The sequence below is a fragment of the Styela clava genome, chromosome 2 (assembly GCF_964204865.1).
Source record: "Styela clava chromosome 2, kaStyClav1.hap1.2, whole genome shotgun sequence".
NCBI lineage: Eukaryota > Metazoa > Chordata > Ascidiacea > Stolidobranchia > Styelidae > Styela > Styela clava.
In genome coordinates, this window is record NC_135251.1 from 18223450 (window position 1) to 18246417 (window position 22968).

The 22968-nt window shown below is 34.9% G+C and overlaps 2 protein-coding genes across 3 annotated transcripts; one reads left to right on the top strand and one right to left on the bottom strand.

The window, feature by feature from the left end:
• Positions 1–1824: 1824 nt before the first annotated feature.
• On the top strand, positions 1825–17731 carry LOC120336905 (uncharacterized). Of its 2 annotated transcripts, XM_039404685.2 has the most exons (13): positions 1825–1963; positions 5586–5814; positions 6769–6946; positions 9133–9278; positions 9496–9611; positions 11283–11386; positions 11974–12097; positions 12529–12680; positions 13514–13769; positions 15242–15367; positions 15447–15645; positions 16611–16738; positions 17289–17731. In XM_039404685.2, exons 2-13 carry the CDS (start codon positions 5644–5646, stop codon positions 17506–17508), a joined length of 1920 nt encoding a protein of 639 aa, XP_039260619.2. In that variant the 5' UTR covers positions 1825–1963; positions 5586–5643; the 3' UTR covers positions 17509–17731. The 2 variants fall into 2 exon arrangements, with proteins under 2 accessions (XP_039260619.2, XP_039260620.2); XM_039404686.2 differs by lacking the exons at positions 1825–1963; positions 5586–5814; positions 6769–6946 and adding an exon at positions 7988–8119 and having other exon boundaries at positions 17289–17728.
• Positions 17732–17740: 9 nt separating this feature from the next.
• On the bottom strand, positions 17741–21149 carry LOC120335424 (uncharacterized). The gene is made up of 2 exons (XM_039402928.2): positions 20903–21149; positions 17741–20291 (listed from the first exon to the last, which is right to left on the bottom strand). Exons 1-2 carry the CDS (start codon positions 21093–21095, stop codon positions 19816–19818), a joined length of 669 nt encoding a protein of 222 aa, XP_039258862.2. The 5' UTR covers positions 21096–21149; the 3' UTR covers positions 17741–19815.
• Between the last annotated feature and the right edge of the window lie 1819 nt (positions 21150–22968).

Consider the following 22968-nt stretch of genomic DNA (forward strand, 5'->3'; position numbering starts at 1 on the left):
AGGTTCAATCCTTGCCCGATCTAAGAATTTTTTCCTTCTCACCACCTTCCTCATTTGTGGATTCTTAAGTACAGAATTAACAACTGGAACATTTATTCATTGAAGCAACAAAAATGGTTAAAGTGATGTTCTAAAAATTTCGATGACATTTATTTTTGTGGATGGAAAGAGTTTTTATATATATATCCACTCGAAAAAATATTAAGTATATTCCGGTTAAATTAAAATTTGTACCACGTTGTTTCTAATACAATCTTATCTATTCGCAAACGCCAGTTATTTGTATAGTACGATGGGAGATTTTTGTGACTGATGCGTTTGAAATTACATTTTGTATCAATTTGTATTACGTATCAAACTTCAAGCAAACATTTTAAAACAAACTTGAATATCGTATCACAAAATATTTCTCACATATAGTACGTCATTTACATACATCTGCATATACATAAAAATGTGAGAAGCTCTTCTTTGTAAGAGAATAGCTCAGTAATAATTTGAGTAATCGCTCCTGTAAGTTTCCCATGACCCGCGAATTGAAGGCCGTTTCATGACTGGATTTATCAACGAATTCATATCCGGCAATTTGGGAAAAAATCTCTGAGACAAAATGTTGGGTACTCCCGTATATGTACCAGGTTGGGGTTAGGCCATAACTTTATTCTAATTTTCCTTATTTTAGTTCTATTACGAGTTCGGGGACTGTCTGTGTTAGCCAAGTGAATATACTCCTTCCCACAGGTTTCAGTCCTTTTACACAACTTGATGTAAAATAGGCGAACAAAGTTAGTTACCCCTATATTGGTACACACACTTCTGGAGCGCCAAAAGTTTTACGTAAAATTTCACAAATTACTGGCCGGACTATCACATTTTAAGCAAAGCCGAGTTTTTTTAGCGAGATGGCAGTAAATGAATTTCATTTCACTGGGCCCATGTGCAGCTTTAGTAAAGTATCTCATCTTATACCCTGCCAATCTAGCGCGGAACTGATGGAGACCAATGACATAATCCAGGGATGCAAACCTGTTTTGAAAGAATGAGTCAAAAATTGTAATTTCACTGTGGAACACAAGACTGTGCGTCATAGATATGTAATCGAAGTTTGCATCAATGAGAAACTTTTTACTGTATCTTTTCCGTAAATCTAATAATTCTTGGGTTTACAAAATTCATTCTTTATTCAATGCACTGTATATTTTATTATTTTAGTTTTGAAGCGTTCTGAGATTTTGTTCGGGTTTTCTATAATGGTAGGTGGTTCGGCTTTTCTACCTATGGCGGTTTTCATCAGTTACAAAATTTTGTATTACATTCAATGTTATTTTTGTTGTTTATGGTTTCAATAGTTTTTTTTATTGAATTCAGTGGTATGCAGTATTTAAAATCCAACGGGAGTGAATTTCCTAATTCCCAGATAACAAAATGCTGCGTTTTCCAAACTTCGTGTACTCCCAAAAACATTCTGCGCCTCTTTTGGTTCATATATCTCCAAAAGAGAATTGTTAATACGAGACAAGTTGTGAGAAATGGACAGATCAATATCGCGAAAGTCGTAACAGTATCACTTCGGCAGCTCCATATCGGTATTATATGATAGTTCTCATGTTGTTAGATTTAGTTATCCTGTTCACAGCTTACAAGGTGTGACTGAATTGAAAAGAAGCCATAAATTACAGGCTTAAATACAACTGGTGGTAATGTCGGTGTTAAAGCCGGTTTTTGTTATGAATTTGCATCACGGAAATGTTATATTTTTTGCATTAAGATGTGACTTGGCAGATCACTTAAAACACGGTGAGTAGTGGTCCGCCATCTCTGCCCTACGCCATCTAGCGCTCAACTGATGGGGAACAATGACATAAACCTCACAAACCCGTGGTATCGACTTACTGACACCTCTGACACGTCTAGAATCTGCGTTGACCGTCTCAACTTGCTTGGAATTTAATACCCATTACAAGTAAGCAGAATATTCCTACCTATTTTTTGTGCACTCTATATTTGCATATGCTTTGTATCTCTTTCTGACCTGTTGCTTATTTTAACACTACTGCGATGATGGAAATGATATAGAGTAGGGTCGTCCAACCCATGGCCCGCGGGCCACATGTGGCCGGCCAAAGGTTATCGAGTGGCCCACGCGGTATTATTCGATGTCCGATGTCTTTCACAAATCTGAGCCACTATTGAAACCTTTAATAAAAAAATTGAATATTCCTCGTCGTTCAAACGCGCTATGAGCACCACCGATCTATCGGAATATTTTTAAACTCTTTGCGGGCGTTATTGTCTGAGAAAGATATTTGAATTCATTTTTATCGTCTGCTATGTATTTCAATCTGTTTCACTGCCATTTTTTTCTGTAAAGCTAGAAAAGGCAGTTTTCATTACCTCAATATTTGACAGCAATTACTTATACGAGCAAGTTTTTTCACGGATTGAGCTATGTCAAATCCCCCGTGAGTCAGTTCACTAATTTCTAACATTCAAATGAAAAATTCGCTTCGCATTTCTACATCGCCCATAGCACCTAATCTTGACAACTTTGTATAAAATCAGTGCATACTTCACATTAGAATTTTTATGTGTGGTAAGAGTTTTTGACTTTACTGTATCTTCGTATTTTCATTGTTCTTATAATTTTGGTGTCAGGCTTCCGTTTGTTTTTTCCTTAACCTGTAGTCGGTGTAGTGAAAACTAGACATAACTACCATTACAAGGGGCCCGCGCAATCATTCGTAAACTAAAGGTGGCCCTTCCGCCAAAAAGGTTGGACAACCCTGATATAGGGTAATAATATGTGATAGATGTCGGCTCAGTTTCTAAAGGCTTATTCCTCATAAACAGCGAATCTTAAATTTATAGGGTTTTACGGTAAAACTCGATTCAAATCTCCATTTTTTGTTCACCATCTATATAAAATAGTTTGACTGGAATCATTCACGTGAGTCGTATTTATTCGCATACACAGTCATTCATAATCTAAGACAAAACATACAATGTGGTTTTCGTAGACTACGTAATCACCCCCATTCATTACCTTGGCACATTGTTCAGTCCACTTTAGTAATTGCCGAGGGTACACTTGAGATGAAGTGATGCTTTTTAAAAATGAGTAGAAATTATTATTTTTGACACTCGGAACTAACATTTTGTCTTTGAGAGATAGGTTAGGGTTGAAGGTTAAAAACGTATTGACTTTCGGATTTTATTTAAGTGAGGACTAATTAGTAATAAAAACAAAATGTCGGATTCCTATATTGTTTGGACTGACTACTCCATAGCATTGGGTTCTTCAGATGATGTGGTTTTGTTTGTGCTCTTCACCAGATGTTTAGGCTATGTGTGGGTATTTGACTCTTGATGAAAGTTAGGAAATATATTGGTTATTCATGTATTGAAGTGTCGGTATTGATTGCTATGGAAACATAATTTACAGTTCCATATTTTCTGTAGGAAGCTTCGTCGCTGTTTAGTTAGTAGAAACGACTCTAAAATATAATGACCAATAATTTCAGAAAGCCGTCAAGTTACGCACAGCTAAATTATGATCAAAGCTTTTTGAATGATTGAGTTTCCCATATTGAATTCAATCATAAAAATGTGTCCATTATTGCTTCGTAAACAATTTCTAGTTAAAAAAGTTCCGGACAGCCATGGATATATATAAGTTGGTTTCGTGTGTCAGTCGATTGAATATACCCCAAAATGGCTATTGATTAGCAAAATACATCTTTTGATAGACGTCGTTGGCGACAAAAAGTATCTCGCTCCCATTGTCCATATGATAAGGTATAATTTGCTCACTCAACTCGATACTGAGTGTATTATTACCGGGTTCCGCGTGTCTCAACTATTCAGTAAACTTTTAACAATAAACGTTCAGACGACTTTGGTAATATGCTGGTGGTAGAGATCGGTATAATTAATCAAGTTCTGTAATGAATTATACTTATAAAGTACATTCGGAAATAATTAATTGACACCAGAAAATCCCAATCAAGCACAATTGAAACTGTTTAGTAATGTGTTTTCCTAAGTTGGCCAGTAATGGAACATTGAGCAGTACATACCTTACGGACCCTGGGCGGTTAGGAATTGTCGATCGAGCCTCAATCGCTCTGAATTTAAAAAAAACGTTTTGGATGTTGTGAAATGAACGATTACATTCACTTTCATGTTAATGAATATTTTTAACAATCTGTACTACTACAGCAATTCAAATTACTTCATACTGATAAGTTCTTTATCAAAAACCGCATGTAGACATAACTTTCTCCTGAAATAGTCAAATTGTTCAATCTACTTTGAGGAAATATATGATTCATTCCAGGCATGGCGTGTATTAAATTAATGAATATTTGAGTACCGTTTCTACGAAATGCCGTTCATATTTCGCGTCTAAGCGGAAACGCAATTCTCAATATTAAAGTGATAAGGTACAAAATTAATTTTCTTACGTTCATTATGTGGACTAGACATGTGCTTTGGACAAATCGTCTCAATATAGCAACAGATATTGTGCTGTCTTGTCCTAAAAGATAGATGGAATCGGTGAAATTTTAAGTACCTTTGTACAGTTACTTTAAATGTCAACAAAGGTGTCTGATAACGCTCTACAGTGGAGGCCATTTGAATCGCGATTAGAACGATTAATAAGGTGTTAGATGAAACTGAATTTCTCTATATCGAATGATCAAGAAAATGAGAGGATTACATCTGACAGCGTTGGAAATCATAAATCATTTTTGGTTATGACATTGTCAATATCAGCTAAAACTGAGTTAGAGGCAAAGTTATTTTACGGCTCCGAAAGTCGGAAGTGGACTATTCATATGAAATAATTCAAATTAATGAGTTGAGAGTTATTAAACTTTCACGGTATTTATGGGCATTATTGAGTCTTATGAGCAGCATTATTATTTTAATATATATTGTCTCATTTGGGAAGCAGAGTCTCAAACAGAATCGCAATTTTCGAAATATTGGAGTCAACACACGAATGACGGACCGCGATATGCGGAAGAAAAATACTAGATGCAGTTGATGGAATTATTCTATTAATTTTTTAATCTGCGAGTTATCACAAGCTGAGGCAGAAGTTGCTATAATTGTAGCTGATCTTACATTGGAAATATGATATTTCAATTTTGCTACAGCTGTGTTTTCATTGTAATTCCGTAAACGTTTTTGATTGACGTCTTCGATATTCATGATGATATCATTGAAATTTATGCTTTCAAGTTCACGTCAATTGGTATTTTGGTTGTCCATTAAATCAGTGAATCGCAACATAAATTGCAAGATTATTTCGATAAGAATTGACGTATATTCAATTACAATAAATAAAAAGCTTCGGGCAACAAATTTCCCAAACGTTCAGTTTAAAACCTCACGAGTGTAACATACCAATTTTAATGATTGCATTCGTGTAATTTCTATCCGAGAAGGTCAACAGTACTGTTGTCTATTTTCTAACCATTACAAGGTGAATTGCATTGGATTTAACAATCCAACATTTGCTTTTGCTTGAGACTGTGTTATATATTTTTATTCAGAACGAAACTTTTACACAAATACAGAAAATATGGTATGAGTCAACTTAAAAACTGTATGTACGCATCATGAAGAAGTTGTCGGATGAGAATGAAAAACACAGAAAATTATCAATATACTGGAAATTATGGCGATGACATCATGAGAGGAAATGAAGAAGCAAATCCATTAACCTGGCAACGAGAACTTAATTCTGGGAATATTGGTTCTTCTCATGATGGCGAAAAGAACAATGACGTCACCATAAATAAAAAGGTGAGGGAATATAAGACTCAAAACACTACAACAAATACTGTCACTCGGAGTGAAGAAAATAACTCTAAAGTTGCTGGGAGCCATTAATTAAGCACTAAATATATATATATATATATACCGTATGCTAATATACAGAATAAAAATCTATAGCACAAATTATTTTACTGAATTGGTTTCATTAGTTTAATAAATAAACCCCTTTAAGAATTGCATTCGCGCATAATTTAGCCAACTCTTCGGGTATATATGCTAAGTACCGAAGATGGAGTGCAAAATTGAATCGCTCTGATATTGACATTCGTAAAGAAATTGCCGTACTCTTATTCGTTCATGTAACTGCTGGTCGGTGACGGCTTACTTAACTAACTAATTTGTCACATACCCAGCAACACCTATAACTCAACTCGAGTGACTAAATCACCATGACAGCTTTCTTATCCCCACATTTAAAAAAATTAATCTATATATATTAGAATTAGATGCATATAATTTTTGTCACTTTGACCAGTATCTAAATCCTTATAAATACCTTTAACCAAACAAATTGTGGTAGAGCAGTGTGGCAATCATGTCGTTATATTTCTGGCAAATTGGATTATCGGAATATTTCTGGCAAAGTGTGTAGTCATTTTAGGTCTTTACTAAAGCATCGAGAATTTTAACTATTCAAACAATTGCATGTTTTCAGCGATGCCAACTAGATATTTTTCTTTGAGTACTTTTAAGTACGTGTTAGGTGCATGACCGGTATAAACTTCAGTGTGTTAGCGTGTATTTTCTATATACTATTTGTGAATTGTGCGATTGTTGTTGTATTAGCAATGAACTCAATCAAAAGTACTACTACATTTCAGTCCGGCATTTCATTAGACCATAGTCCGAACAATTTGAATTATCATTCTAATTATTACCACTTTTATTCATGATTAAATTTTGAAAATTTATTGTATGCAGACCAACTGTAAGCATCCCAAAAAGCATCGCATGGTAACCTCAGCTTGGACCAGAAAAAGTCGTCGAAAACCCACAATTGTGATTTTAGTGATTGCATTCGTTTTTTTCATTCTACTCGCGTCTGCTCTGATCGTAAATTTATATTTCAAGATGAAAGACTATTTTAACGTCAATATAGGTAAGGCTTTTAGTGAGTATTTATTCCCATTCATTACAGATATTACCACACTTGTTTTAATATGTCGAGGTAAATTTGCGACGGAAAAAAATTATCGCGAGCAGAGTTATATGTCAGGTCAGACTTTCACGTAAACCGTGAAGGTTTACGACCATACTTTTGAAAATTTTATATGTCCTTTGCGGACGAATAGCCATTTCAAGCACCGATGAAGTAGAAAGTTCAACTTCAAAAGTAAGATGACATAGTGGTGACATAATAGTACGTGAATCAAAATTTTATAACTGACCCATGTTTGTTTCGATTCCATGTGCTAAAATAGTCTTAGATTGTTCCGACAATTAAAAAAAAACGCACAAAACGAATCCTAAACACACAAACTATAAAACGAGAATATCGGTCGGAGACCGAAGACTTATCGATCTTAGATCGGTAATTAGTTAATAACTCGCTAATTATACGACATATTTAACCCAAAATCTATAGACTTCTGGTCCGAGGTAAGATGCATGCACATGCAAAATTTGGAGCAGATTCAACCGTGCGTTCGTGAGGGATATCGCGTTCATCTAACAGACAAACAGACAAACATACAAACAGACAGACAGACAAACAGACAAATACCTATCAACATACTTACCGATCTTAAGATCGATAAGTAATGACATACACTTATCCAGCCCCAGGGTTTGTCTCAAAATTTGCAGCGATAGTTGAAACGATTAAAGACGTGCACTCGCGTAAAGATTGGAAAATGTCGTAAACTGAAGCAATCAAAATTAAATAATGAATTTCACAACATTAAAAGCTATTTTAGAATACTAAATACTTTCTTTAAAAACTTTTGTGGGGAAATGTTTTCTATTCATTTCAATCCAGTTGGTTGTAATTTGTTCCAATGCGCAGGTCGACTGTTGTAATTCGCTTTTGAATGATTTATTGAATAAGGTTTAGATCGAGGGGTACCTATAAATATTTCTTGTATAAATGTATGAGATTAACATTGAACTACGATTAACATTCTACGAACTACGATTAACATTCTATCGCACTTCAGTTAGTAGTATTAATATAGTCACAGCATCGAAGGATCAAAAATACAAAGGGTGATGGACAGTAGCTATATAAAGACATTGTTACTTTACATGATATATAGTCGACAAGTATATGATGGTAAATGACTTTATAGTGAATTCTATACGCAATAAAATACTATCGTTTAAATTTATTAGCGATGTAATATCGTCAGGCTAATAACCGAATTGCGTAAGTCATTTTTGGCGATTTTGAGTTTTTTATAAAATAGGTATTTATGTAATGCGCACCTGTCTGTTAACTCAGATTTTATTAAGAATTACGGGACCCAAAAAATTGAAATTTAGTATGACATGCACATTTGTGCAATTGTTTCGTCATTATGAATTTTCATTGTTTCTGTAGGACTATTGTGACGTCACCAAGACAAAATAACTTCGGCGAAGTATTTTCAAGAAATTGCCACTCAGATTCTAGTTTAGCGCTTATATATTTGAATTTATACTACAGTATAAGAAGGCGTGCACTTGTAATATTCACTTTTCGGGTCCAATTCAACTTGGTTGGCTTTTATTTTGGGTGCATTGCTGTTTTATTCTTTATATTTAATCTTAGTCTTATTTCGGTGGGTGTGGAGAGCGTGTTATATTGATGAAATATATATTTTTAAACAGGAAAAATAATGTAATTGAAACAGATTAGCTGTTTTGGGGATTAGACATCGTAGATACTGAGAATTACATTCGTTTTTGGAATGTATGGTTTTCAGGACTGGTGCATATAGTCACGTTGCGTAATTGCGTATATCCCCAAGTCATAGACACATTTCTGCCTAAGTCACAGTGTGCCATTATGACGTCACATAACTGCGTCATACAAATTAACTTGGATCCGGCAGCGATCAAAAAATTGAACAATGGCAAATTATTGACGTTCAATGGCATAACAATATCATTAGGAATTTTTTTACGTTTTTCTCAAAACTGCTAAAAATGACTTACGCAATTCGGTTATTAGCGTGACGATATGAAAATTGTTGGTATAGTATGTTAAGTTAGCCCTTCGACCGTTATTCTCAGTATCAGTGTCCCGTTGTTGCTTTTCTACTCATATATATGGAGTGATCATGTATAATGATATCTAATTTACAGAATATCCGGGTGTCGATGTAACGGAGCCAACGCTGATTTCAACCAGCACGGCTTCCTCGACAAATATCTATGCAACACCATCTGTAGTCAATTCTACTTCAGCTTATACAACCGTTCCTGCGACAGTGATACCTACAGGATTGAAGGTAAGCAAGATGCACAGATGAATTGTGATCATCCCTAATTAAATTAAAAATCCAGTAAAAAATATTTATTTACCAAATTGAATGGATTATTGTACTATACCCATTTAGACAAAGTATCTGTACAAAAATAGTCACCTTGGTTTAAATAGTTTCTAGCGCATATTAAATATTATCTGCTAGTATTTATTCTGAAGTAGCCTTTAATTTCTATTTTCAGGTTCCACAAGTACCGTATTCTGCAACGACATATACCTATACAACATCCGAAGGACAGACGTCCTCGTTGGCAATCTCAAATCCCTATTTAGAAACAGCGCCAAGTTTAACAACGAGGTTGGTTCTAAAACTGATAATATATATAATTAGGCTTACCATACGCCCCGGTTTAGCCAGGACAGTCCCGGTTTTGACAAGCTGTCCCGGCGTCCCGCCCGGTAGACTTAAATGTCCCGGTTATGTAGCGTGGCAGTCAAAAACAATTTTTTCATATGATATTATCACAAAGTTATTTTCTTAACGGAAGCCTCCAATTTATCTCTGATTCACTAGTTAACAGAGGGAGAGAGAACTGCTGTTTTGTTGTGTCATAGGCAGTGACGTAGCAAGACTCTCGTGGAAATGACCCTAAAAACTCTCGGACATAAGCTAAAACGATTTTTTTATTTTGTCAAAAAGCATAGCATGCCGTTATTGAAAGACAATGGTAACCTAATATTTGCCGTTTATCTTGGTTACTTTAATTTTTTCATACGTGCTCCCTCCTCTGCCATTTTTCTGCGTTTCTGTGCGCCACTGAGAGGTTTTGCTTTCGACATCATTCTGACAGCCTTCGTAATTTTGCCGGTGCGAACAACCACAAGACGCGAAAAATCGACGACTCCCTGGCATTGTTACGTAACGAAACGATTTGAGAACTAACATCAACGTTATAAGATGTGCATTAACAGATTATCTGGTTTTGCAATGCAGCTTTCGGTTTTGCGGCTTAAATTTCTAAATTCTAACCGCTTGGGCCCCTCCCGCGACCGCGGGGGTGGATGCTACGCCACTGGTCATAGGTTTTATAATTATGTTAATTGCGATAATTTGACACACAATGTTAACTGACCTGTCGATAAATTATCAAAATGCCAAATGGACGCGTAGAAAGACGAGGGACAATAATGTTTTTTTTCAAACTCAAAAATAAAACTGAAACGAGCCTTTACGAGACCGGCATAGGATTTGCGGCTCATTTACCTTAAAACCGAATTCAACATCATTCCGTGTCTCTCTTGTGTCGATTATTGAAATGTTCAAATAATTGACTGCTTTTATAAATACGGTAATGTTTGGCGACTGCGCGTACGAATTAATTTATTTAGGTAATTTAATGCCCGGTATCTACTCGCAAATATATGATAGAAGTTTCAGATATTACTTAGCCTCAGAATCGAACCAAAGTTAGTCCGATCCGCACTGTCCCGGTTTTTTGTTCCAGATATATGGTAAGCCTATATATAATGTGTTTGGTGTATCCATGCCCTTTACATATATTCATAAATAAGAGCCGCAACATTTTACAATTGATTTGTTCCAGACGTAAAGCTTGTTTTGTTTGATAAATTGGAACAATATTTTTGAGCACAAGAATTTCATGGAAGAAGTTTTTTTCGGTAACTTTGGTCGTTAAATTTTGATTTAAAACAATACTTATTCGTGTATTGAAGTTTTAAATTTTGGTACCCCCGTAGTGTGTGTATCGGGTTAGGGTAAGCCATAATTTTATTACGATTTTTCCTTAAATTAGTTCTATTACAAGTTCGGGGACTGTCTGTGTTAGCCAAGTAAATATACCGCCTGATAATAGGTTTCAGTCCCTTTACACAACTTGATGTAAAGTAGACTAACAAAATTAGTTAACTCCATATTGATACACACACTTCTGGAGCCAATTTACTACAGCATTTTAACTTTCTGATACACATACTGACTTGAAAATACATTTTATTGTGCATGCAACAGAATAATTCAATATAGCACCAAGACAACACCAAGTCCCACGACGTTCGATGTAACAACTCAATATGGTGAATTTACAACAATTGTGGAAAAAACGCCAACAAGTGGTAAATTTGAATATAGAAATAGTGTCATTTTATTTTTAAAGTCTTGTATAAAAGATATAATGAAAGTAAATGAGATTTTTAGAAAAAAGCACTCATATTTGTTTAAAATTTACATCTAACATGATCAAACTACCTCCCGCGGTCCAAATCCGGCCCGCTTGGTGATTCAATCTGGCCCGCCTGATGTTGCCACAACCAAACTTTGATGGTTTAGCTCAAGGAATTTGTTGAAATTGCGATTAAATTTAGTTATGGCACGAAGCTTATTGTTTTTCACATTTGCTTTTGTAAGACTGTGAATATTGTTTATAAAATGTAACTTCTTACGTCACACTTACATGGCCCGCCAGTCTAGGTGGACAAAATGTTTGGCCCCTGATCTAGATACAACGCGGTTTTGCGGCGTTCTTATATATATTCTGGGATTCACGCGCGCAGGGTATATGCATATTTTATATGCAGTATCGTTACTCGATATTTAATTTTTATTTTATTTTTTTGATAAGTTCTTTGGCAAACAGTAAAATTTTACAAGACAATACCTGGTTTACCTATTGAGAATTCAAAATCAATTTTCCTATTAACAGTTCCCATATTTTACATGAGTGGGCCATTTACATTTCATGAAGCGATAGAAGCTTGCGAAAGGGAAGGGACAAAACTAGCGTTAGAAGAAGATATAAATCAAGCTTGGAAAGGAGGATATAATAGGTGAAAATCTTATTTTTAACCAGAATATGATGCGGTTATTTCGGACCATACTTGACTGAAGTAGTTTTCAATATATGATTAATTGTATGGATACAATAGAAAAAACAAATCAAGTATTTGCCTCGTAATGATGATGATTTTTGTACGCTAGCTACAACTACAATTTCATTTCATTATAGTAATTTTGTCATCAAAACGTACTACTGAGTAAAAAGAAAAAATGACTTGTGGATCGAATGTTTTATAATGTATACATATATTTTTATTCTAAATTTTTAATAGTTATGCTATTTTCTCATTTTGAATCTGTAGCTTTGTCTGCTTTCCACAACCCTTCAATTTTTTTAAATGGTTGAATATCACGATTTAGAGCAATAAATTTTTTGACATGAATTATTTGCTGAGCAGAGGCTAACTTTTAATTACACCAGGTGCACTTTTGGTTGGCTACGGGATATGCATATTGGAATGATTATACAACAAGAATATGCGAGTATAGATTGTGAGAAAGGAGCAGTTGGAGCGATTTATAAACCACCAAGAGAACCGATTAATAAATATAGTGGAGCGTATTGTACAAAAGGTATGTGACGTAACATGTACAAAACTATGGTATAACGATAGATTATGGCTACGTTCAGGCGGTGTTCAAATTTGAGGTTGAAATTAGGCAGCAAACTTCAGGAAATGAGGCTTTGTTTTTATACAGAAGTCTTGGGGTATTCCAGATAAACCTGCTTTAGCGCTTTTTAAAATTAATTTTAGGTTTGAATCAGGTTCTACATATTTTACGGTCACAAATTTATTTAGCCTACAATTTTAACACAAACTCCATCAATTCTAGAGCTCCACGGAATTACCTAAAAACGTTAAACAGTTCTCATGAACATGGCATATTTTAAACAGCCAAAGCAGCATATTACCGAAATATAATAGATTTCCCGTTGGCATTATTTTTCAATATTATTTTTTATCTTTTCAACATACCGACACAAAACCTTGGCTTAATGGCAATGCCGATTCGATTCGTGGTAATGGGTAAGTTGCGCCATCTACCGGGCCAAAATAGAGTTGTTCTTAACGTAGAGATGAGACGCTTCTTCATTAGGAAGGGGCTAGAGACGTCGATTCTAACGAGAATATTTTGAATAAATCTCATTTTAGACATACTATCTGTATTTAGGTCCTATATTTCGCCTGCTTGATAGACGCTAAGACGCTCGTTATTGTTACAGTGGCGAAATATTTTACTTCTTTAACCAAGTGTTATTGACAGTAAGTGTAACCGGTTTCATGCAAGAATCATGCCGCCGTTAGCGTATCATTGGTCCCTTTTCAGTAAAGTGTTTGTTGAGCTCGGATTAATTTTTACAAAATGACGGAACTGTTTTAGGAAATAAAAACTATCTTTTACAGGTAATCTCAACAATCCTGGAATGAAGTCTATGTCTGTGGGGTCGAATGCGAATAAAACTGTGAATTGGTGGGTAACCAATGATCCTGCAGATATCTACAACCTGCGCCACACTCTGATGATTGCTAAATCAAATGATGACTCCTCCCGTTTTCCTTTGATGATGTCGCTTAAGTCTGTCTACACTTGTTGCAATTTCTTCAATATTACATACAATAATGTTGGTGGTTCTCCAACTCCTTTCGTGAAGCAACGATAGTAAGTCAGTTGTATTACAAATTATATTTAGCAGGCCTCTAGGGTGACCGAAAAAACAAAAACCATAAATTTATTTTACGAAAATGAAATTTATTTAATTTTGTTTACTTTCGGACTTCCGTATGTGTAAGATTGTACTCATTGTAAGTTGTAAGTTTTAGGCTGATCAGTAGGAATTGGGGCGTCGAGTGAGCACTTCATTCACTGACTTTATATCCCTACATTTTAATGTGGGGGGGGGGGGTGATTGAGGGACAATGTGTAATCCGAAATATCTTCAAATAATTGGTGAACTCTCGCGGCTGCAATTGTAGAAAAAATGGAGAACTCATCGGAGAGGAGTATGCAGTGATTTCCCAACACCCCCCCCCCCCCTAAAATTTCAAACACCCCCCTAATTTTGAGGTGCGATTCTACACTGTAATTCCTAACTCAAGTATAATTGTATTCAAATATAACGCCTATGGCATATTCATCAGTGTAGATGAGGGGTTCCAAACCGCAGTCTGCGGGCCAATTACGGCCCGCGTGACGATTTAAAATGGCCCGCCGAACTTGAGTGAAATAGTTTAACCCTTCATGTGGTACCTTTTGAGTTTTAGATACCGTCTATTGTTAGTTGCAAATTACTATCAGTTGCAAATTACTTGTTGAAATGTAGTAGTATATATTTACGGTTGAAAGCCGTGCTTGTTATCTATTTCCCGGGAGTTCTATCAGCTAAATATTTTAATTATTGATTTCATTACATAACAAACTGCGATGCTAAGTGTATCTAAAATCAAGCTTAGAGCCTATTTTGGTGCCTATTTCTCAACATTTTCTCAGGGCGCTTAAGCGCGCCCTGAACCCCAGCCGTGTCGTCCCGCACTTTTCCTCGCTGCCCTTTTCTGGCCCACAATTTTATTCTGCTGTGGATTTTGGCTCGCTGTCAATCAACTTGGGGGCCCCTCTTGTACATCGTTTCTTAAATACATACCAATTTTTTAGGAATACAAATAGCCTAGTTTTTTCTCAAATAGCAAATTATTTACCACCCCCTAAATTTCAAAACACCCCTCCTAAATGGAAAAGCTGGGGAACATACTGGGAGTATGTGCGAGTGATAGACACTTCCGCGCAACGGATGCAAGTTTCTCTACAATGCCAAGAAGGTCATTTGAAACATATTCTAGAGATAACATAACTTTTGTGCAAAATCGTCCTAAAGTATTGAAAATTTTGGGTACAATCATAAACAAACAGAAGTTCAAGTGTAAATAAAAATTAAATGAGTATTATTCATTCTTATCGAATTAAGAAACGTAAAAGTTTTTTTCACAGAATAGACAATTTTAACTGATAAATCAATATACATGCAAAGACGAGGTATATATATTTTACTAAAACTGAGGACGCTCTCACATTTTTCTATCAAGAGATTACAACTCGCTTTACTTATATTTTGTAAAGAAGAATATTCTTTCTTGTAGCTCTGTGGAATATTTCAAAACATTGGTTGAAATGTATCACAGGGAGTTCGCATCGGTGAGAGTTTTAACTCACGTAACTGCAAAGTATGACGCTATGATGAAATATGGAGCGGCAACAACAAACAGGTAAACTATGTTACTAATATTTTTACGTGAAAAAAAACTTTAAGCAAGACTCGACATTATTGCTAATTCTGTTTAACAGGCACGAAATAATATCGTCTCTCGTCAACAAAGCGAAAAACCTTAAACTCGATGGGCTTATATTGGATTATGAACCCAGGGAGAGTTATTCTAGAGAGCATGCTGTCACTTACCGTATATTTCTAGACGACTTGGCATCTGAGCTGAGCAAGTACAACATGTCCCTGGGAACTGTAGTTTCTTCTTGGGGTATATTAAAGGTATGACTGATTCTAAGTAATATATCGTCAGGCTAATAACCGAATTGCGTAAGTCATTTTTGGCGGTTTTGAGTTTTTTTTATAAAATAGGTATTTATGTAATGCTGCGCACCTGTCTGTTAACTCAGATTTTGTTTTAAGAATTCCGAAACCCATGAAAATGGAGATTTTGTATGACATGCACATTTGTGCAATTGTTTCGTCATAATGAATTATCGGTGTTACCACAGGACTATTGTGACGTCACAAAGGCAAAATAACCTCGGCGAAGGATTTTCGAGTGTTTGCATCTCAGATTAGCTATTTTGGGGATTAGACATCGTAGATACTGAGAATTATATTCGTTATTGGATTGTTTGGTTTTTAGGACTGGTGTACATAGTCAAGTTACAAAATTGCGTATGTCCCCAAGTCATAGACACCTTTCTGCGTAAGTCACAGTGCGTCATTATGACGTCACATAACTGCGTCATACAAATTACCTTACATCCGGCTACGATCAAAAAATTGAACCTCGGCAAATTATTGACTCTCAATGGCATATCAATATCATTAGGAAGTTTTTTACGTTTTTCTCAAAACTGCTAAAAATGACTTACGCAATTCGGTTATTAGCGTGACATTATGTTTGTTTCTCGTTTTCTGATATTGCAGTATCTAACTTCGCTATTTCTATCAGAATAGTTGAAGAATAAACGACATTCTTGCATTATATATATTTTGTTTCATTTCCAGAAAATATGTAACTGGAGACTTACAACTGCTTTTGGTCATAATGCTTCAGTTATTTTGTCAATATTTTCATCAGTTTATTCCTCTAATATCTCCACAACCAACGTCTCAATCCAAAAAAGTAATCGTTAGATAAAACAGTAGCAAAGTACTTTGTTGAACGTTCTTAGTTTTTACTGTTCATTCAAGTTCCTGCCATTTTTAACACGCGTATTAATATATCTTATTTTCAGTACTACGATATTTTCGCAAATAGTAAAGTTAACTTCATAGGATCAATGAGCAGCACATATTATGGGCATAATACAGATTCCAATAAACAACATGTGCTGGACATGATGAAAGAAATTGATACAGATAGGTAGGTTTATCTGAATTTCAAACGTACAGCTAAACCCCAACTAGTGAGTAATTTAATAACTTTGATAATTCACCTCATCGATACGCGTCTGAGAATTTGTGGCCACAAGTTCACGGAGAAGATTACTTGTGGACCATTCCATCATTTGATTTGGTTCACGCTTTCACTTTAAAAAAAAGTCGTCACAAAAATCAAAAATTAAACGAGGTAAAAAATGTTTGAAAATACCGGAAATCAACCAAAATATTCACACTCAGATTGAGATAATAATTTACCAGGCTTAAATTTAATAATTGGTGTTTCAATAAAATTCGTTTGCCGAAAAAAATTATTTAGTTATTACGAATTCTTCGCTATTACCGGTGTGAAAATCGGTTATGAATTGACGTCAGTTATGAATTAATAAAATTTATTAATCGCGAAATAAAATTGACAAAATACCAACTTCAATATAATAATCTCATGTACAACAATTAGGGAGGATGGAATAATTAGTTTTAAGTTATTTATAATTTTGTCTCTATATATGATTGCTTTCTTTATATCGAAGGCTGGAAATTGGTCTTGGACTGATGTACAATGACCAGGTATTGCCCAAGCCAAAGCGAAACTACAGGTGGAGTGAAGAGAGACTCGAAGACTTCATCAGGTGGTCTGATAACCAAGGAATACGTAGAGTTCACGTGTATCCGGGACAATGGAGATCTCATAAAGCTTCGGAAAAATATTTTTTACGGACTTTATCTAATTTTTCAGAGGGCAAGAGCTGACAAAACTGTTGAAACACGAATATTTATGTTAAATTTGTTTATTTGAGCGCATATTAGTTATTTTTACGATACAATAAAAAGAGATTCTCGCTATTCTTTTTTGTGTGTGTGTGATGATCTTTTATCAGCTATTAGGAAAATATTCAAAAACGATAATTTACAATGTACAAGAGGGACGAGTATGACAAGCGGAACACGTGGGACAAGTGAAACAAGGGTGGGACTCGATTTTTTGAGACACCGAAATATGATGAGATATCGCAATGATGGTTGTTTATTGTTAATCAGTGTTTCATAAAGTTTTTATTGACACATTTAATACACGTCTAAACGTTTAATTAAAAATATAATTACTCTATTTAATACGCTTCTATATATATATATGCACCATTAGTTGCACGAAGCGCATCCAGACGGTACTCATTTCCTGCCATGTTCGTTGTAACATAGCCTCATCAATGGTTGCAATGGCATTGAAATTTTTTTGTTTAAGGTTCCGTACTTTTGTTCGATACACAATATCCTTTACGTAACCCCAAAGAAAGAAGTCCAGGGGAGTGATGTCTGGTGAAATTGGTGGCCATGAAATCAGCCCATTCTTTCCAATCCATCGGTCGGGAAAATATGTTGCACCATCTTGCTGAAATATGATGGTTGGTTGAAATTCAATCAGTTGTGGTGCCACATATTCGCTCGGAAGGTTAAGGTAAATATTTGCAGCAATTGATGCCTCGTTAACGAAGAAAAATGGCCCAATTATTTGATTGCACATGATTCCACACCAAACATTCACTTTTAGACTATCACGCTGAAGTTCTCTACTCGCATGGGGGGTTTTCCGATCCCAAATTCTTACATTGTGTTTGTTTTATTTACCATGAACGAATTGAAAGACGTAATGGTGGGTCTCTTCCATACTTACGCCTGTAGTTTCGCTGAACATCTCTGATTTTGTCTCAATTAACCAGGATACACATTGCACTTTTTTGAGGAGTAGTCATTCTATGGGGGTTCGGGTCATATAATTTAATCAGTAAAAAATTTAAGAAACTTTATCTGAAACAATTAAATTTATTGTCAATAAAAACTTTATGAAATACCGATTAACACAAAACAACCCTCATAGCGATAACTTATCATTTCCCTTTGTAGTGATATAACTATTCTTCGTTTATTTTTACCGAGTGCATTTGTTATGTTTTCACATTTATTTAAATATATCTGTACGTAGTGCTTCCATCATTTTTTTTTAGTGAAGATGAATACTTTATTTCAATAAAATAGAAAGAGGTTACAGGAGATGTTGAACGAGAGACATAAAAAGATATTAGAGTTCGTTATTGAAGTTGTAAATAAATCGTGCTGCTGAAAATAAAAACGTGAAATTGCTAAACATAGTCGTAATACATACCGGATACGAATTAATAATACATACGTAATATGAACGAATGAATGAAAGTAGTGAAATGTTGGAGCACTTATAATAACATAATCAATTTCGACTCAATAAATTTTACAATATGCAGGCAATATACGTATCGTACTCATCGTTCTCGCATTCCTTCTTAAATCCGGCTTCACAAACTCCTTGATTTTTTTTATATACTAAAGCTATATATATAAAAGGCTATTCAGAGCAAACAAAATTTGCAAGTTGGCGTTTTCGCATGTAGTGCCAAAGCATATCCAGTCATGCACACATGTTGAATATTTGCAAATATCTTTCATTGTAAACACTTTCAAACTGGGATTAGTGATACTGCAAAATGTGATCATTATAAAATAAGAACTTAATACTACGATCAAAATATAACACCTACAAATCAATATGCAAGATTTTTAATCTTCTTTTAGTTCCCTTAACTTACTACGTCATGTCATATATATATATGAATCTCAGGAGAGATAGCTTTCGTCATACGTGTTGTTGAGCTACCAATCGTTCAACGAGGCTTTGCAAAACGTGAAAATGGTATAGAAAAAACAAATACAAATGTACAGCAATGCCTTTTAAAGTAGGAAAAAAGTGCACATTGAACCTTTTATGTTTATATTCATCGAATATATATTTTAAAATTCACTGCAATCGGGATACCCGTCGTGAAAGAATATTATACTTGCATTTGAGAAGATCCTGGGCAATATATTCAAACTAAATGGGGCATTTGAGGCATCAGTGATGAACTCGAGTTTGCCATGCATATGAGAGGAACCGATAATTTTATAATGTAATATAATAATTTTAGGTATATTTTTACAAATTCTTCATCAAATAATCAATCGTTCGTGTTAAGGCTACAGCACAATTTAATCATCGGGCTTTGTGCCAAAAATGAGTTTGAAATCTGATTTCACTTCTCCATTGTAAATATTCTTCTCTTTTATATTCTCAAATCCGGCTTCCTGTAAAGCATTGATGTACCTTTTTGGTTCAAACATCCAGCTTTCTAACAGACCTTTATCTTTCACCATTTCAAGCTTTTCAGGATGCATTCCAGCTATCATCAATCCACCGGGTTTCATGACTCGTTTTATTTCGTTGATTGAATTTGCCAAGCTAGGCCAGAAATAAAAGCAATGAACGTGGAATACTTTGTGTATAGTCGCATCAGGAATCGACATTTTAGCAACGTCTTCATTTAGTATTGTGAGTTTCCCAGATGCTACGTCCTTCTTCAATGACTTCCGCGCCCATTTACACACGTCTTCTGAATAATCGACACCATAAAGTGAACCTTTGCCATTTCTGATAGTGTTTTGCAGAACATATTCAAGTCCATCACCTGTCAATTATAATTTTAATAACAGAAACTGTTTGAACCAATGCTTGTTGGATCTACAGCTGGTCTTAACATGTGTTATGTGCACAGGACTGACATTTTCAAATGGCTATATATTTAAGAGAAAATATTTGTCCGAAATTTAATCCTGTTTCTGACTGTCAATTCGGACTTGTGTTTTCACACATGAATAGGTTTTGGAACTTTTGAGCACTTTCAACAAAACATATTATCACTTGTGAAATAATCGTCTACTGATTAGTGTTCGCTCGTTTGCATCCACCAATGTGCATAATGATATCAAACAACAATAAATTGCGGCTTCCATTTCAACAAATCAATATTTAAAAATTTTAAATAGGGCTTTCTCTAGTATAATTCTGAATAATTCGAATTCAAAATGCGATAGTGGTCGTAATTTTAATAGCTCTAGCCAGAAAAATTGACGAAATGAATTTTAGTTTATTGTGAACTAATCAGTATGTTGGAGGTGATGTTTGTCAGCTGATTACTCAAAATTCTGATTGCATTCCTACTCAAGTGTTTTTCATAAAATTCTCTGATCATTATTTTAAAACAAAAATATTCAGTGGGATTTTCTACTTTGGACTCACCAAGACCGAATCCAATCTCCAGTATATTTTCATCAGCCCCAGCATTTGTCGCACGAGCAACGTCTATTTCAATTGTTGAATTGCCTTTCAGCAGACTCTTTCTTGCGATGAATCCCCAAAAACCTGAAGATGGCTTCCTGATTTGCTCTTTGATGTATTTCCTAGCAAATGGCATTTCAACAAGCTTCAACATTTTGTCAGTAGCCTATATAATATGCTTTGCAAGTCTATACTAAAATTGTCAAGTTCCCTCTGGCAAAAATAAACATATTAGAAAAAGCACAAAACGCAACAGCGACAGTAGATTAATGAGGTTGGACGTTTTAAACTGACTTTTCTAACTTCGCTGTGTTATATAATTTCAGTGATAATATACAACTTTTCAAATCCAAGTCGAAAATTGAATATCTATCTGTTGATTGAATATATATATATCCTTGCATTTTGAAAAACATCGTACATTATAAGATCTGACACTAAACTTGGCTAGATATACTTGACTGCACAATAGTTTTTAAATGTGTTGACTCATCTCTAAAATTGCGATTCTAGACCGCATGATGCGAGATAAGCCATCATTTTAAATATTGACATTGGGTTTTCTTATTTACTTTCAAGAATTCATGTGTTGGCTGCCTATGGTTAACATGCACAGATTTCTGCTTTAAATAAACAAGGAAGCCCGGAAAGTGCGGAAGGCCTATATTTCATAGTCATCGTGGAAGGTAAATTTTTACTTTATTCAATACAAGAACTGCAATGATATTCCTATTATTACAAATATTCCTAAATTATTTGTTTGAAAAACACTGCAGAAAATTTATGTGATATTAACTGCAAAATAAACTTGTAAGGCTGCATTAGATGCTCACACAGAAAGATAAAAATAAAATGAATATATATATATATAAAGCAAAATACTAAATCCAGTTTAAGAGTTTGGTCTGACGTTTTTCTGAAGTTATGCATTGCCTCAGTAGACTGTTTACTAGTGCGATATTCAGTATTCAAACAGTATGCATCAACAGCAGACCTATACGCTTTTGAGAAATCGTGGTCTGCATTTTTGATATTTTGGTACAGACAATTTCACATCAGTTTCCAACGAACAAATGCAGCAAATCAACATAGTAACAACATGTTTCTTGTTTCATATTGGTCAGCTGAAGCTTGAAAATATGTAACTTCAACAAAAATACAGATAACAAATACTAACACAGCCTTATAAATGAAAGAATTTGTGCACACCACCATCAATAATAATGGCAATCCTGTCGAATGTATTGTATATGGAATGTATTGAGTGGAACTGTATGTACAAAATATTATTCTTACATGATATATGCGCCGTTTGTAGTCCTGTGTATAAGCCTTCCCCTTTAAAATAAGGCATGTTCTATAGCGTGATTTTTTTTTATCTAGTTGATAGCAAGAAATCTCTCCTACACGTTTTAAATGATTAATATTCTATGTAGGTAGCGATTTTTTTTAAATAGAAACTTGTTATTTATAAGAAAATGGATATCGGTTTATATTTGAAAATTTCGTAATTTTCTACTTTACAATTTTGTTTTTGATAAATGGGAATAAAATACATCCCCCTAAATAACCCCTAGCGTTATTTTCGAAATTGAAATAGGACCCTGTCTTATTTTCGGGGAAACACCGTATGTAGTACTTCATAAATATTTCTTCTTTCTAGACCCGTTGTTCTTAAACTTTGCTAGCCTTTCGCACCTCTACGTTACTCTAGGAGATTTTGTCGAAACCCAAACTGCCTTCAATAGACAGAGTACGGATTTGTTGGAGAGTATGAATTTGCTGGGTATAAAGCAACATAAATTGCAGTGAGGGAATAACTACACATAATTATCCGAACATTTCTCGTTCTTGGTTGACATATCAAGGATAGGATAGGATTCACATTTTTATCCCGGGGGAGAGGAAAGCCGATAAGATCGCTTATCCATGTGGCGAACCACGGCATCTCGTCCGGTTACCATTCCATGTCGGGTATGGGATTAGTTAGTTACTTGTTTTTCGAAAGCATGGACTTGACCGTGGAG